The sequence below is a fragment of the Podarcis erhardii genome (assembly GCF_964252035.2).
Source record: "Podarcis erhardii genome assembly, chromosome: 5".
Classification (NCBI taxonomy): Eukaryota; Metazoa; Chordata; class Lepidosauria; order Squamata; family Lacertidae; genus Podarcis; species Podarcis erhardii.
The window spans coordinates 53,531,547-53,546,145 of record NC_138509.1 but is presented as its reverse complement, the minus strand read 5'-3'; the positions used below and the strand labels follow the sequence as shown (position 1 = coordinate 53,546,145).

The window sequence follows — 14,599 nt, the reverse complement described above, 5'->3', positions numbered from 1 at the left end:
GTCTCTCAGCCCCACTCACCTCACAGAGTGTTTGTTGTGGGGGAGGAAGGGAAAGGAGACTGTTAGCCGCTTTGAGACTCCTTAAAAGGGAGTGAAAGGCGGGATATCAAATCCAAACTCTTCTTCTTCTTCTTAATCTGTGGGGGAAAGTAGAGGAAGTGCAGGAGAGGACAACTTAAGGTAGGGGGGAAATCCTGCCCCCATCCCGTGGTTATCCCAGTATTGGAAGGCAGATTTTTACCCCTCTTCAATAGTACCCTTGGTTTGATTCCGGTGCCGAATGGAAGTTCTTCACTCCATGTTTCCCCCCCTCCCCCCCCAAAAAAAATAATAGCTTTTTTATCTTCACCTCCGCACTTGAGAGTGCTGCAAATTTATACTAGGCCTATTTGCCTTTGAGTGTCTTGTCTCATCCTGATGTGCCCGTTTCTTCGCACAAAATGACTGAGCACTTCTTAATAAGGATTCTTTTAATCGTTTGGCACCTTTGCGTTCGTATTGCAAAACCCGGTCTAATTCCATCAAACTCCTGCCTCAGAGAGTGACGTGTTTTAATATTAGTAGGAACCAATATGGGCCTGACTATGGCAGCCGAACTAGCAAATTGCCACCGTGAGGGACAGTTAAGAGGATTTGCATGAACAGAAATCAGACGGAATACAGCAAGAGACAGGTCACTGTTAACTTCTTAAGGACTGCGAGAGCCTGTTCCATTTTTAATTAATGACACTGAGCCTTAACAAAGATTTGCTTGAAGAGTGTTTGTCTGGAATGCCATTATTTTAGGAGCATCGTTTCATTATTTAGTGCCCATGCAGCAATTCCTCCTGTTAAAGATTCAGACCGGGCTCAATAATATAGAAAGTGCATGGTCTGGAGTACAAATGTGATACAGTGATACAGTGATACAAATGTGATACAGTGGTTAAAATGTCTAAATAGGATGAGGGAGGTCCGAGTTCAAATCCCCATACAGCAATGACCCTACTTGGTTGGAGGACCTTGGACCTGTCCTCCTCTCCCAGCCTATCCAACCTCTCAAGTGTTGTTGTGAAGATAAAATGGAAGGAAAAGAACTGTGTATGCAAAAATATTTTGCAGCAAGTTGTTTCCCCCGTTTACCTGTGGGTGGGTGTGGGTGTGCTCTGTCCTGGCACTCCCCGTTGCTGGAATGGAGTAGAGTTTTGATGTTGAATATTTGTTCAGTGGCCCAAGGCAAGAGCAATTCAGCACCAACTTCCCAGTTGAAACACTTTTTTTGCAGAAATATTAAGAGCTACCTGGTTTATATCTTTGGACTGAAGGATGGACTTGACAGAACCCCCAGAGCTCTTTGGAGAATGTTGAGTTAACAATGTTAACAAATAAACAAACTAGATCTAACTTTTACGTGTCCATTCTAATCCGTGAGTAAAAGAGTAGACAGCCCACATTCAGATCTCTGATCCTAAGGAAGACTAAAGCCCTTACTCCCGCCTCCAAAGCTTCTCACATCGTTCAATTAGACTGCATTAAATTAAGAAAAAATGCCTAAGAGTCCACAGCGTGCTCCCATTGCAGAAATTTGGGGTGCATTTGTGGGATTTTAGAAATCTGTGAAATTGGACACAGCAGTAAAGAAGTATATGATGTTTATTGGCACTTCCAGATTTTGACTGTGGGTAGAGCAAAGACATGTTCCTAGCCATGTAAAAGTTTCACTCAAAACAATCAAGGCTGCTTTTGAACATTCTCCATCCTCAACACTAAACGTTTGCTTAATGGTCATACCCAGGAGCCCACACCCTCAGAGCTGGGGGGAAACAAAAACCCAAGTGGCTACCATTGCATTATACTGCATGCTTAAACACTGCAGGTGTCCAAAACGATTTTCATCACAAGAAGCAACTTACAGACGCTGCAAGTCGGGGCTGGTTTGTAGAAGAAGGTACCTTTCCCCATCACTTATTGCTCAATGACACACAACCGCATCCATTGAAAAATAATTTTGCTCAAGGTAAGCCAGGACTATCTGGACATTCTCTTCTGTGGCAGCAAATCTTTGTGCATTTACCTGGAAGTAAGACCCACTGAGCACAGTGGAACTTTCTTCAGAGTAGACATGCACAGGACTGAGCTGGGGGGGGGGGCACTTCACAGCAGCCAAGAGATAACATGATGCTGCAGTCACTGTGTACATGTGAACTTGCTCCGAGCTGCATTTCTGAGAGGTGCAAAATGCAGAAAAGCAAGGCTTTGGAAGTTTTCAGTACAGGGTCCTTGGGAACACCTGTTCTGAGGCCCCTACAGGAGACCCATTTTACTACGCATCTCCACCTGATGCATAGCCCTGTTCTCTGTAGTGCTTTGGCAGGACATCGCAACAATTAACTTGCATCACGTTGCACACTTCCCAGGTAGTTTTCAGTCAGCTGCATAAGCTTGGCAGTTGCAAAAACAATAGAATCCAGTGATTCAGCAAGTTTTCAGTGACCTCGTGCTGTTCTCCACTGACCCATCTTCTCCGTAAGATACAGACTCCATAGCTCCCAATTTATTTTTGCTCATTATCAAGAAAATAATAATAAAAGAATCACAAGGAAAGAAATACCCTCCCCACCCCAAAAAATATTCAATCCCACCCAGCCCCAGCACCAAATGTCTCTCCTGACCGATATGAAAGGGTTTTCACATTCCCCCCACTTCACTCTCCCTCCCCAGGCATGGTATATTATTGTAAAGCCGAACCAATACTGCACTTGCAATTGTAAAAAGGAATGACTTTCTCGCAGAAATGCACATAGACACACAAAGAGAACGTGCGCTGCTGTTAGTGCATCTTGGAGATGGGCTCCGTTTCCCTAATGAGCCACCGGAGAGCTTCTTGCCGTCCTTGTCGCTCGAGCTCTGCCCCGACCACCTCTCGGCATTTTCTGTGGTACTCGTTCACCCAGTCGCACTAAAGACAAAGGAGAGCATCTTGATCTCCAGCCACTGTGAATGCTACTTGCAAGGGGGAAAGGGGTTATATATGTCTAAAAAGCTCAAATAGTTGAAGTGAAGAGCAGCCCTTTGTGTACTGATGTCTATGGGGAAGTGCAGCTGAATACAATAGTCCCTTGTGCATCCCTTTTGGAGGGATGGGGGGTCAAAGGCAATTGTGAGGGCAAGCTGAACCCGCAACAAAATGTTGCAGTGTGGAGGTTCAGTGTTCCAGGCAGCTAGCCATGCCCTCTACCATGATGCGCAGAGAAAAGCTGGGCAGGAAGAGTACCAGCAAGCAAGTTTCTGTTTTGTCTTTAAATTTCAGCTCTTGATTTCATGGCAAGTATAAGATACATATGAATGCATCACTACAGAACAACCTCAATGGCAAAATGCCCCGGAATTTCACCTGATATATACTCGGTTCCTGAAATATTTGCCAATCTGGGAGTTCCCCTTCCCACCGTCTATCCTCAAAATAACTACGGTGCCATTTGTACTAGTATCCTGTCAGGTTTGGCAATAGACCACGACAGGTTTGGCTGTAAAAACTAAGACAGCTAAGTACTAAGATGGAGGTTTTCATCAAGACCTGGTCTGTCTGGAAATGAGGGGGAAGAAAACCAAGCATTTCAAGTCCTCACAGTAAAAGTCTCAAGTTTTACAACACAGTTATTATTTTCCTTACCTCTTTTGGAGTTAGCAAATCAACGTCTATCATTTTGGTTTGAATGGGAACCAGGGTCAAAGGCTCAAACGTCAAACTCCCTCTGTTGCTGAAGTTATACTACGGAGGTAAAATATCCCAGTCATTGGAGAAAGCTTCTAGCTGAGTAAAAGTGCCCCTCTCACCATCACAGATTTCCCATAATGCAGTCTTCCCCATTCTGGTGTCCTCCAACTCTCATGAGATGACAGAAAACTGGAGAAGGTGGCATTAAGGGTATATTCTGAGAGAGTTCAACTAAGCAAATCCAGACATGTCATCCATCCCTCTGGAGAACTGTCCCTGGTGCATAAAACTGAATTTAGATTTGTTCTCACCACCTTTATAAAAATGTTTTCAGTCAAGTAACCTAATGCATGTCTAAAGTCCGTTTGGGGGGCATAATCCGGCCCACCGGTTGGTTTAATCTGGCCCCTGTGGCAGTTTATTTCCTGGGTAAAATCCTTTAAAAAACCTCAACAACTTCAATCCTAAAAAAAGGTTGGTCCTTTGGTCGGCCCTCTCAGCCCTTCAGTTCATCAAATCTGGCCCTCTTTGAAAAAAGTTTGAACACCACTGAAGGTCCTAATGTGAAGGTTGGCCATCTTGTGCCAAATACCATGTTTCAACCCAATGTTCTCTTACGTTTCTCATTCCTACATAAAAACTCCCTTTCATCAGCAACTAGGAAAGTTAATAGAAGATTAAGGATACTTTCCAAAGTTATGTTTCAGCTTCCAGGACAGCAGAAACAACCAAGCAGTGCAAAGATGGAAAAGCTGTGGCTTTGAAATCATTGGTGGGGAACCTGTAGCCCTTGAGATGCTGGAGGACTCAAACTGCTATCTGCCCAAGCCAGCATGGCCAGTTGTGAGGGATGATGGACCACGATGCCCAACAACATTTGGAAGAAGGCAGGTTCACTCCCCATTGGAAAGACATCGTGCTCACAAGTCACAGTAAGGAGGCATCGCTCCTCTCAGACATGCAAAGAAACTGCTCACCTTGGTTTTAACAGGAACGACAATGACAACATTTTCTATTCGGATCCCAAAAGCATCAGCCTCATAATAACCAGGCTCTGCAGAGACAAAGTTAGCCAGGAACACTGTTAGAAAAAATTTCCCCAAAGGGCAAACCCCCTAACAACCTTGGGAGTAAGGCCCAGCTTTTCTGTTCAAGCAACCTGAAGATTTTGGAGTTCAAAGAATCTTCCATATCACACCCAAAGACACATCTACACCTTTCGTAGAGAAAGGCAGTAAAGGCTTCTTCTATGGCTTGGTCACAGAGGCTGCATTGGTGAGGCAGCACTTGGGGGTGAAAATACCAGCACCGTAAGAAAGGAAACCAGGATGGATGATTTTTTTATGCAGGAGCAGAACCAAAGCCCTTGAACAGCAATATTGCCTGAAAACCCCACAAAATTCACATGGCAGACAAGAGATAATGTGCACCAAATCTACTGAATGCTTGTGCCAGCAAAATCAGACCTTAATGCATACATCCTGGGCTGACAAATTGCTGCCATAACAGCTAAGGGACATCCCTGCCTCAAACCTCACTCACTGCTAGGTGAGCCCAGGCACCATTTCTCAGGCTCTCATCTATAAAATGAAGCAAGAGTAGTTCAGAGTGGCAGCTTCCTGGAGATGGAGTTACTTTATTTTATTTTATGTTATTTTATTATGCTTTTTATTAACTTTTTATTACAACACATAAACACATGATACTTAAGAAACAAACTAAAAAGAAAACACAAAACAAATGACAAACAAATAACCATAAAGCTGAAAGCTCTTACACACGGACTTATGTTACCCTATTTTTGATTGTTATTCTATTCTAATAGACTTCCTTCCTCCTCAAAGCGGGTCTAATTTCTTGTTTGTTTAACTGTTTCTTTCTCATTTCATCATGGAGTTACTGATGCTTACAAGGAAGGGGGTGGATAGGAGGTGTTAAAAGCCTGTTTGATGTCCCACTAGGCAAGCTGCTCCTGATATGATGATAATACTGAACTACCATACAGGAATGTAAGGGTTATTGAGATCAGTGCATGCAAACTGATAGTCAGTACAGCATGAGACTCTTGATCTGAGGGACATGAGTTTGAGCCCCACGTTGGGCAAATAATTCCTGCATTGCAAGAGGTTGGGCCACATGACTCTTGTGGTCCCTGCCAACTCTACAATTCTATGAGTCCGTGATTCAAATATATTTGGACACTTGCAAGCACTATATAAATGCTACGTATTAATATAATCAATGTTGATATTTAAGGACTGGAGAGGTGCCACCCTCCCATTCTTGCCCAGAAACAACATAGAGAGCCAAGAGGATCACATGAAATTCTTCTATTAAAAGCCAAAGAGGCAGAAGACACTAGTTCATGTAACCAGAGTCATGAGTCCATGGGAATAAATTAATTACCATCAGAAACAATCATCCCAGCTTCCAGAGGTTCATCTGCAAAGGTTTTGTAGCTAATGCCACATGGACCTTCATGGACATTAAGGAAAGCCCCAACTCCGTGTCCTGTGCCATGCAGGTAATCTAAGCCTTGGTCCCACAGTGCAGAGCGTGCAAAGGAGTCCAGGAGGTGACCTACAAGACACAAAAGGAAGTTGCAGGTCCACAATATATTAACAAGCTGAGCAGAAAGCGAGCAGCCTTGTTTCTGACAGTCATATCCTGAACTTGCAGGTTGAAAAAGATGTGCATACAATTTTATACTTTCCTTTATATACTATGATTTTTTTAATATAAAAAAACACACCTTTGGAAACAGGATTTAAGCACGACCATAATATTATACAAACAATTGGTTTCCCACCCCCCCAGAACAAAAACTAATTCATACAACAAATTTCCCCATAAATCTATATGCATATATAGTGGGTGCTAGTCATCAGAGTTCATTTGGATATTTTATAAAGGGATGCCGTATTTCAGCAAAATCATCCGTATCAGTCGCATCATTGGGGCACGTACTTTCTTAGTTAGTTTCTCAGATAAAGCAATTGACCACACATTCTGTTTCCATTGTGTGATGTGTAGATAGATAATCATGTCCTTCCTTTCGTGTGCTGGGCTGAGGGAACAATACAGATACCCCTTTTATCTGCAATCTTGCAGAATTTATTCATTTTTTAAAAGGGATAATGTTGCGTCCTGCCTGAGAGATTCAGAATTCTAAATTGAGGGGAAACAGGCCATAGCTCAGGGCTTGAGTATTGGCATTGTGTGCCAAGGGTCCCCCCACATCCTCAGGCGGGGCTGGGAGAGAATTCTGCCTGGAATCCTAGACAGCTGCCAGCCAGTCAGAGCAGACAATACTGAACTGAATGGACCAATGGTCTGACTCCATAGAAAGAAGGCGACTTCCTATGTTCCTAAGTTTCTTAACACTCTTTCATTCAAGGTTCCATATAATTTTATTCAGGCTTAAATTTCAGGGTCAATTTTATTTTACTTAACGTGTTGAAACAGGAACCCCATTTTTAAAGGGGAATTGTGATTTGCTAGGGAAATATTCAATTTTAGTTTTAAGTTTCTTTAGTTTCTATATATGGTTTATCTGCGTCTGTGGCAATTCTATTCATCCTAAGTTACTTTTATATGGGTATGTAGTTCCTCATCGTTGAACCCGTCCCTCGTGAAGGCCTGATGACTAGATAACAGAGAAAACACAAATCTGATTCCGAGTGCCACTGCAGCTGAGGAAGAGGAAAGGGAAACTGACCAACCTTTGGTCCCGTTAGGGAATATGGCTGCGCTGACAGCTATGTGACCCTTCAGCACATAGGTAAAACACTCCTGGAAGGAAAGGGAAGACGATGAACAAAACAGAAGGCACTGGAAGGCCTGGCCCATGAGTCACTTGCAACCTAGAACAAGTGCATAAAGAATTCTGGACTGGGGTCTGCCAATATATTTGAAGCAGCAGCTCAGTTTGATAGTAAAAGCGACCAGTGTATATCTCATCTCCCTAAGATGTGTGTGTGTGTGTACAGGGAGGGAGGGGTGAAATAAAGGGCAATTTCTAACAGTGGTCAGAGCTTAGATGTTCAGCTTACATATGGACTACACCCCAGATGTTTTAATTGGCTCTTGTACACATTGGCATCCAGAACATCTGCCCCACCCCACCCCCTTTGGAGAAAACGCTGCTTCTATAAATATTCAGGTGGTTTTGATTATGAAAAAATAATGCCACAAAACTGAATATCCAAAAGGTTCCCAATGGATAGATACAAAGGGGGGAGGGATGAAACCAGGACCCATAAAGAGGGAGAGTTGCTGCAGGTGCCCAGGGACAATAAGGCCACCCTTGACTTTGGGGGGGGGTGTCAAGCAGAGCTACTTGATCATCTCACGGTCCTTGTAGTGAGTGAAATCTGCACACAAACAAACCTTCAGTGCTTATTGTATCTAAAATTGCCTAAGGCAACCTGTTTGGGGAAAATCAACGATGAAACCCGAATTCTTGCATACCTTTTCATAAGCTGTTGGGGTGCCAAAATGCATTGTCCTTGTCACATCTGTAGTTCCATCCCTTCCAAAAAGAGAAAGAGAAAAACATATTCTAACTATCGAAAGAGAAAGGTGGAGGCATAGGCTGTTGCGTTATACCGAGTCTGAGCATTGGTCCATCTAGTTCAGTGATGTCTACCCTGACTGGCAACGACTCCCGAGGGTTTCAGGCAGGGGTCTCTCCCTGTCTTGCCTGGATATCCTGGGGACGGAAGCTGGGATCTTCAGCAGGCAAAGCAGATGCTCTAACACTGAGCTATGGCACTTCCCGGAAAAGTCAAGAATATACTTTAAGCCAGCCTAGTGCAAAATTTTGTGAGCTTCTTCCAAGTGTTCTGCAGTGGGTAAGGCTCAGCTATAACAAGAATGGGCATTGCTGGTCTTGCTTAGTCGCATGAAAATAGGCTATGAAACAGGTCAAGATTTCCTCATGGAAATGCCAGGAGACCATTGCCCACCAATCAGCTCACACAGCAAGATATTCTGTGGGCCTCATCCTTCTTACTGGAATATAAAGTGCAGAAATAGCAATCAACGGGCAGAAGTTCACTGGGCAGGGGAAGGACAAGGTATGCCTACAGAGGGTGGAATAACAAGACGGGTAATTGGTCGTGGCAGCTATGACCTTCCAAACCTGCTAGCAAGAGATTTCCCAATTAGAGAACCCCAAAGAAGATGGTTTCTCCCGTCCTCCTGAGATAAGGTATCAGCTAGCCAATGGACATCCAGGTGTCTTCTGCCACACCTCAAAGTATAATCTATTTAGTTATGCTGTTTTTTTAAGGGAGCAGCTTCTAGAAGCTGACTCCAGCCCTATCCCAACTTTTCTCTAGTTAATGCATGCTCAAGTAAGCTTTCACAGACTTCAAGGCCACTGGAGAGATGTCAAGCGGAATCTGTAACTGTAGCTCAGAGGAAATGAACTCTCTTCCAACAAATCTATTCTGTTATCCCTCCAGCTATCCCGGCGCTGGTGTCCGTTGGTTCCTCCTGCTCTCTGCTTATGGAACATTCCAGTCTGGATAACCATCTGCATTGTTGTCTCTGCACAGGGCAAGCTGTTCAGAAAGCTGAGGTACAAAGGATTTGGCTCCAGCACAAGAGATTGTACTAAACGACCTCTGCTCCCTCCCCCCCTCCCCCCGGCTAGCTCTGCCAGCGTACAAACTGAAGTCACTGGATGCAACTCAAGGCTCTGGGATGCTATGTTTCATAAATGATACATAATTTGGTACTGTGGGGCATGTTTCAGAGGATGAGAAAAGCAGGACACACTTCCTTACGTCAAACCAACAAAAACAGGGGAAATAAATCCTGCCAAACCAATAAAAATCAGGGCAAAATGTGCATCCTGCAGCTTTGTGCATAAAGCACAAAGGAACAAAAATCAACCTTCCAAGGACAGCACTAGGGAAAGTGAGTTGGAGAACATGTGAGCAGTGCTTGGGGAAGTATTCAAAGCCAGTCAAACAGGATTTCTATTGATCCATGGGTTGTTGGAAGCTATCAGGACCCCTGCATAACTCCTCTACCCTGTGCCAGATGAGTGAGCAAATATTTCAAGTTCTCCAGAACTTCTTCTGCAGGCTGGGTGTTAAGCGACACTTTTTTAAAAAATGAGGGAAAAAAGAAAAAGCAGGTACAGTGGAAAATCCTTAAGAGTCTGAAAGATGGGAGTTCAGAAAGTGCAATGCACACTTAATTTCATTACAGATAGGTAGCCGTGTTGGTCTGCCATAGTCAAAACAAAAAATTCCTTCCAGTAGCACCTTAAAGACCAACTAAGTTAGTTCTAGGTATGAGCTTTTGTGTGCATGCACACATCTTCAGATACACATTAATTTCATTAGACGGCCCCGGTGCAAAGTAGGTTTTCAAGTTCATCAAGAAATTCTATCTAATGGGTTGGGATCACTGACCAAGGAAGCCTCCTTCATCTCTATGGTCCTACAGGTCATGGAGCTTTGCTCAAGCATCTAATTTAACTATATGTACCGTGCTGAAAAAAAAGTCAAGGGATCTGTATCTCTCTGAGAATTCCCAAATTATCCATACTTTTGAAAATAAAGAGCACAATCCACTCATAACTTCTCTTCCACAACCTCTGTTGACATTAACAGGAGTTAAGCAGGACCCTGAGAACTTCCCCCGGGGGAGGCAGGATTTGTGCAAAGTCTCTCTCCAGGCACTCTGCCCTAGCACATGACTTTAAAAACACTCGAGTTAACTTTGCAACATCAGCCAGTTCAGCCCTGCTGCCCCACAGCCTAGAGAATGTAATGGATGCATAACTCATTATATTCAAGTGACTGCTTCACAATGTGGCACCGAGGAAGTCAATAATTAGGCTGCCTGAGAAGAAGGCTCTCATTGTACAAGTTTTATCCACACAGTTCCCATTCAGGGGGCCATTAAAATTTCAAAAAAACAAAAATGCCAAGCCTCTAAAGCCAGGAAGGAAAAATCTGTGACCTTTCAGGTGCTATGGGACTCCAGTTCCCATCAGCCAGCACGGCCAATGGTCAAGGATAATGGGAGTTGTAGTCCAACAACATCTCGAGGGCCACAAGTTCCCCATCCCAGTTCTAAAGAAGAACTGTTCCACAGATCAGTTCCGCTCCATTCCTTGCTGAACAAAATAGTTTTCATCTTAATGCTGCTGTGGCTAAGAAATTATGCACTTCTGTAAGTCCCTAGCTTTTGAATCTCACCTCTGCAAGCACACTAGGTTGCCTTAAGCAAGCCACTCACTCTAAGCTTAAATAAAAAAAAAATAATGTATGTGAAATAGCACTATTTCAAAGCAAAAGGCAACTGCACAGCCCCCAACTTGCCAGGATAATATTGCTATGACTCATATTTTTTCCATGGTGTTTATCTTAAACAAGCATAGTATAAGGCTGTGTCTTTTTCCATACCAAATTTATATCTGAGGTGGGATTTGATTTAGTGTAGGTTCACCAATGCGAAGTAGCCTATAAGCTTCATTTACCTGTACTGAGCCCCAGAATCCAGGAGGTAGATTTCATTCATGGATAAAGTCCTATTTGTCTCAGCTGTAGGCCTATTCAAGAAAAGAAAAATGATTTGTCTCACCTTTTCATTGAAACCAGCAAGTGAAAACAGACTGAATTACAAGTTCTTCCTTCAAATTATACAATTAAATTATGAACTCTGGACCGAGTGTATTTGTCCTTAGTAAATTTTCATGGATTGTTGGATCAAATCAGCTGCCCATTTAGGTCAGCATCATGTGTCTGAGGGCATCTTCAGCATTGTACAGCATGTGTTTACTATTCTAACTTATATAAGAGGCTGTATAGAATCACAATATTTGGTGGTGGAAGCACATTCACAATGACAATCAGAAGGCTGGAAGAGCTTGTTATCTACACCTACTTGTTAATCACATGATTCTCTATTGAAAATTCTACAGCTGACAGGAGACAGGTCTATGAGCCACCAAGAAATATTCCAACACTTCAAAAAAAAAATATAGATAAAGTAAAGTATTTGCATGTATTTGCACTTCATTCAACCATTATTTCAACTAGGGTTGTGCTAAATTCTGCACAGTTATCAGTTTTTGCACTGAAAGCTGCACTTTGGGACAAGGTTAAATTTTTCACTGAATCAGTGGATGTCAAGATCTTTTCTTTTAAAAAAAAAAAAAAACACTTCCAGCCTCAACATCATGCAATCCCTGAGAAACTTGTAAAGGACAAAAGGAAATCCTCTAGTCTCTGCATTCTGCAGCAGCAAATAACCTCAGCCCTCCACAATGACTCCACCCCTCAAACTCTCTCATTAGTAACTTTGGAAAAAACAGGAAGCTAGCCAAACAGGGACAACCGATCTTCATGAAGCCAACCGCCTGAAAACAATTTGGTCATCCACAGTAGATGGTTATGGAACAAGATACATTGTTCTGCTGCTTCAGCCACAAACTCTCTTTATATCACTAGATGGAAAATAACATCAACTGACGTGATTCGCTGAAGTTCTGTTAAGCCTCAGATGGGGACCACACCAAGTGCAATGGGATCCTGGAGAAAAGATTTGGTCATAGAAGCCAACTTGAAGGTTAACAGTAGCGAACATTTCCTAATCTAGACTAAGCAGCGATACACTAGCATGATGGTGCTCTAGGTTCTTCCAACTATGTAGTGAAGTGTCCAGTGCAAGGACTCTGTTGCTCTTACTTACTTGTAGTGAATTATAGCACCGTTTGGGCCTGTACTTGATATTGTAGCAAAGCTCAAGTCGACAAAGTTCTCTTGCTGGCTGGAATAAAGAGAAATTTCATGAGCAAAGGTCATTTAGAACTTCTACAGCAAGGAGACATCCTGCCTCTCAAAGGATGAGAAAAAAAGGTTTTCATTTTCTGCCATTGCCCTTCAGTGAGATTTCATCATTCATGATCACCCTGGCGAGTCTTCCTGCAATTTGTCTCGATTAACCATTTGGGCCAAAACTTGCTCATTGCTCATTGTCTCTAGCAAGACAATGAACATCAAACCTAAAGTATGGGGAAGGGCTGTAGCTCAGTGGTAGAGCATATGCTCTTCATGCAGAAGGTCCCAGGTTCAATCCCAGCATCTGCAGGTAAGGTTGGGAATGCCCTCTAAAAACTTGGAGACACACTGCAGTTCTGTATAGAAAATATTGCGCTAGGTGGACCAATGGTGTGATGATGTGTTCTAAAGAAGCTTCCTATTTTACCACCCAAAAAAGAAGATTGGGAACTGGACTAGTGATGATCTCAAATCAGAGCTTGCTCTATACCCTCTGCTTGGTTCATCCAAAAAGGTATCAGCTGGAGTACTGAAACATATTGAGTTGGTGTACTTTCCCCACATCATGCACAGCAGACTCCCTAGCCAAGTTTGCCAATCTGGTCTTAGATACAGGGTTCACTTTGCTTGCCCAAAATGACATGCACAGTATTCTATGTGATGAATAAGCCTGAAGGCCAAGAACTGCAGAATATTGTTCTGAGCTTGTCTAAGACAGAGGTATGAAACCAGGCAAGACAAACAAGGAGAAGACAAGGCAAGAGTTTGATCATGAAATTATGCAGGACATGGACCCTCTCTCAAAACAATTTGTGGACATCCAATCAAGCCAAATGTTGGAAGATTCAGGACAGGCAAATGAAAGTACAGTGGTACCTCAGGTTAAGAACTTAATTCGTTCCGGAGGTCCGTTCTTAACCTGAAACTGTTCTTAACCTGAAGCACCACTTTAGCTAATGGGGCCTCCTGCTGCTGCTGCACCACTGCTGCACAATTTCTGTTCTCATCTTGAAGCAAAGTTTTTAACCCGAGGTAATATTTCTGGATTAGCGGAGTCTGTAACCTGAAGCGTATGTAACCCAAAGTACCACTATACTTTTTCATACAGCACTTAGTTAAACTCACTCCCACAGGAGGCAGTAGCATCCACCATTTTGGATGGCTTTAAAAGAAGGTTGGGCAAATTAATGAAGGATCAGTCTATCCATGGCTCCTAGCCATGATGGCTATCCTCTGCCTCCAGGAGGCAGCCACACCTGTGAATGCCAGGTGCTGAAAACTGAGGGAGAAGAGAGTCCCTTATGCTCAGGTCCTGCTTGTGGCTTTCCTCAAAGTTATCTAGCTATTCACTGTGAGGTTGAGCCAGCAGGCTCTTCCGATGCTCTTATGTTCCTAAAGGTTTGCTCTTCTTTAAACTGCCTGCCTTGGAAGTCGGACCCCTTCTTTCCGCAGCCTCCCAATAAAACAAATGGACCCTGTTTTCCCCAAAGTCTATATAAAACTTCAGTGACTATAATGACCCAGAGATTGCCCACATCTGTCTTTCTTCTTACCTACGGAACTCCTCTGCTTTGTCTGCTGCTGTTATTTCAGTAATATTCCCTTTGGGAACCTAATAGAAAAGATTGCAGCCTGGTAAACAACAATGGAAACACAGCATGTTGTAGCCTTCATGGGATCTTGCCCAGTCACCCTCTCTTTTCCCTTAGAGGCCACTGTTGACTCCCCATCCCTCCATGCTATCCTTGGGCATCAATATCAGGGCTCAACGACATTAGCAGTGGCTAAACCAACGGTACTTTCTCCTCAGTAGACTACAGCTATTGAATATCAGTGTTACCTTGGAAAAATTAAAAGTGTGGTTAATCTTAACTATGCTATATTGAAACCTGATTTATAGTTTGATTTCATAAGTTGACTTCTTTCAATAAACCATGGTTAAGACTAGACACAGTTTGTTTGAGTTTGGACATTCCACTAAGCTGTGATTGGTGGCAAACAGCAGCAAAAGCTTCTGATACCCTGCATGTGGCTGCACTGGAAAAGCAGAGCGAGGGGAAGTGTTTGAATCCAAGGCTAACGCAGGCCCATTCACGTA

General features: G+C 43.2%; 1 protein-coding gene across 1 annotated transcript in view; it reads right to left on the bottom strand.

Annotated features, from left to right (window-relative positions):
• Positions 1-1,614: 1,614 nt before the first annotated feature.
• XPNPEP1 (X-prolyl aminopeptidase 1) overlaps positions 1,615-14,599 on the bottom strand; it is a 37,482-nt gene continuing 24,497 nt past the window's right edge. The window contains exons 13-21 of the mRNA XM_081863424.1: positions 14,055-14,113; positions 12,413-12,490; positions 11,199-11,270; positions 8,168-8,228; positions 7,420-7,489; positions 6,104-6,277; positions 4,675-4,751; positions 3,653-3,751; positions 1,615-2,938 (exon numbers count right to left, since the gene is read on the bottom strand). Coding sequence (XP_081719550.1) covers positions 2,810-2,938; positions 3,653-3,751; positions 4,675-4,751; positions 6,104-6,277; positions 7,420-7,489; positions 8,168-8,228; positions 11,199-11,270; positions 12,413-12,490; positions 14,055-14,113 — 819 coding nt within the window. The 3' untranslated portion in view covers positions 1,615-2,809. The remainder of the gene's footprint in view (positions 2,939-3,652; positions 3,752-4,674; positions 4,752-6,103; positions 6,278-7,419; positions 7,490-8,167; positions 8,229-11,198; positions 11,271-12,412; positions 12,491-14,054; positions 14,114-14,599) is intronic.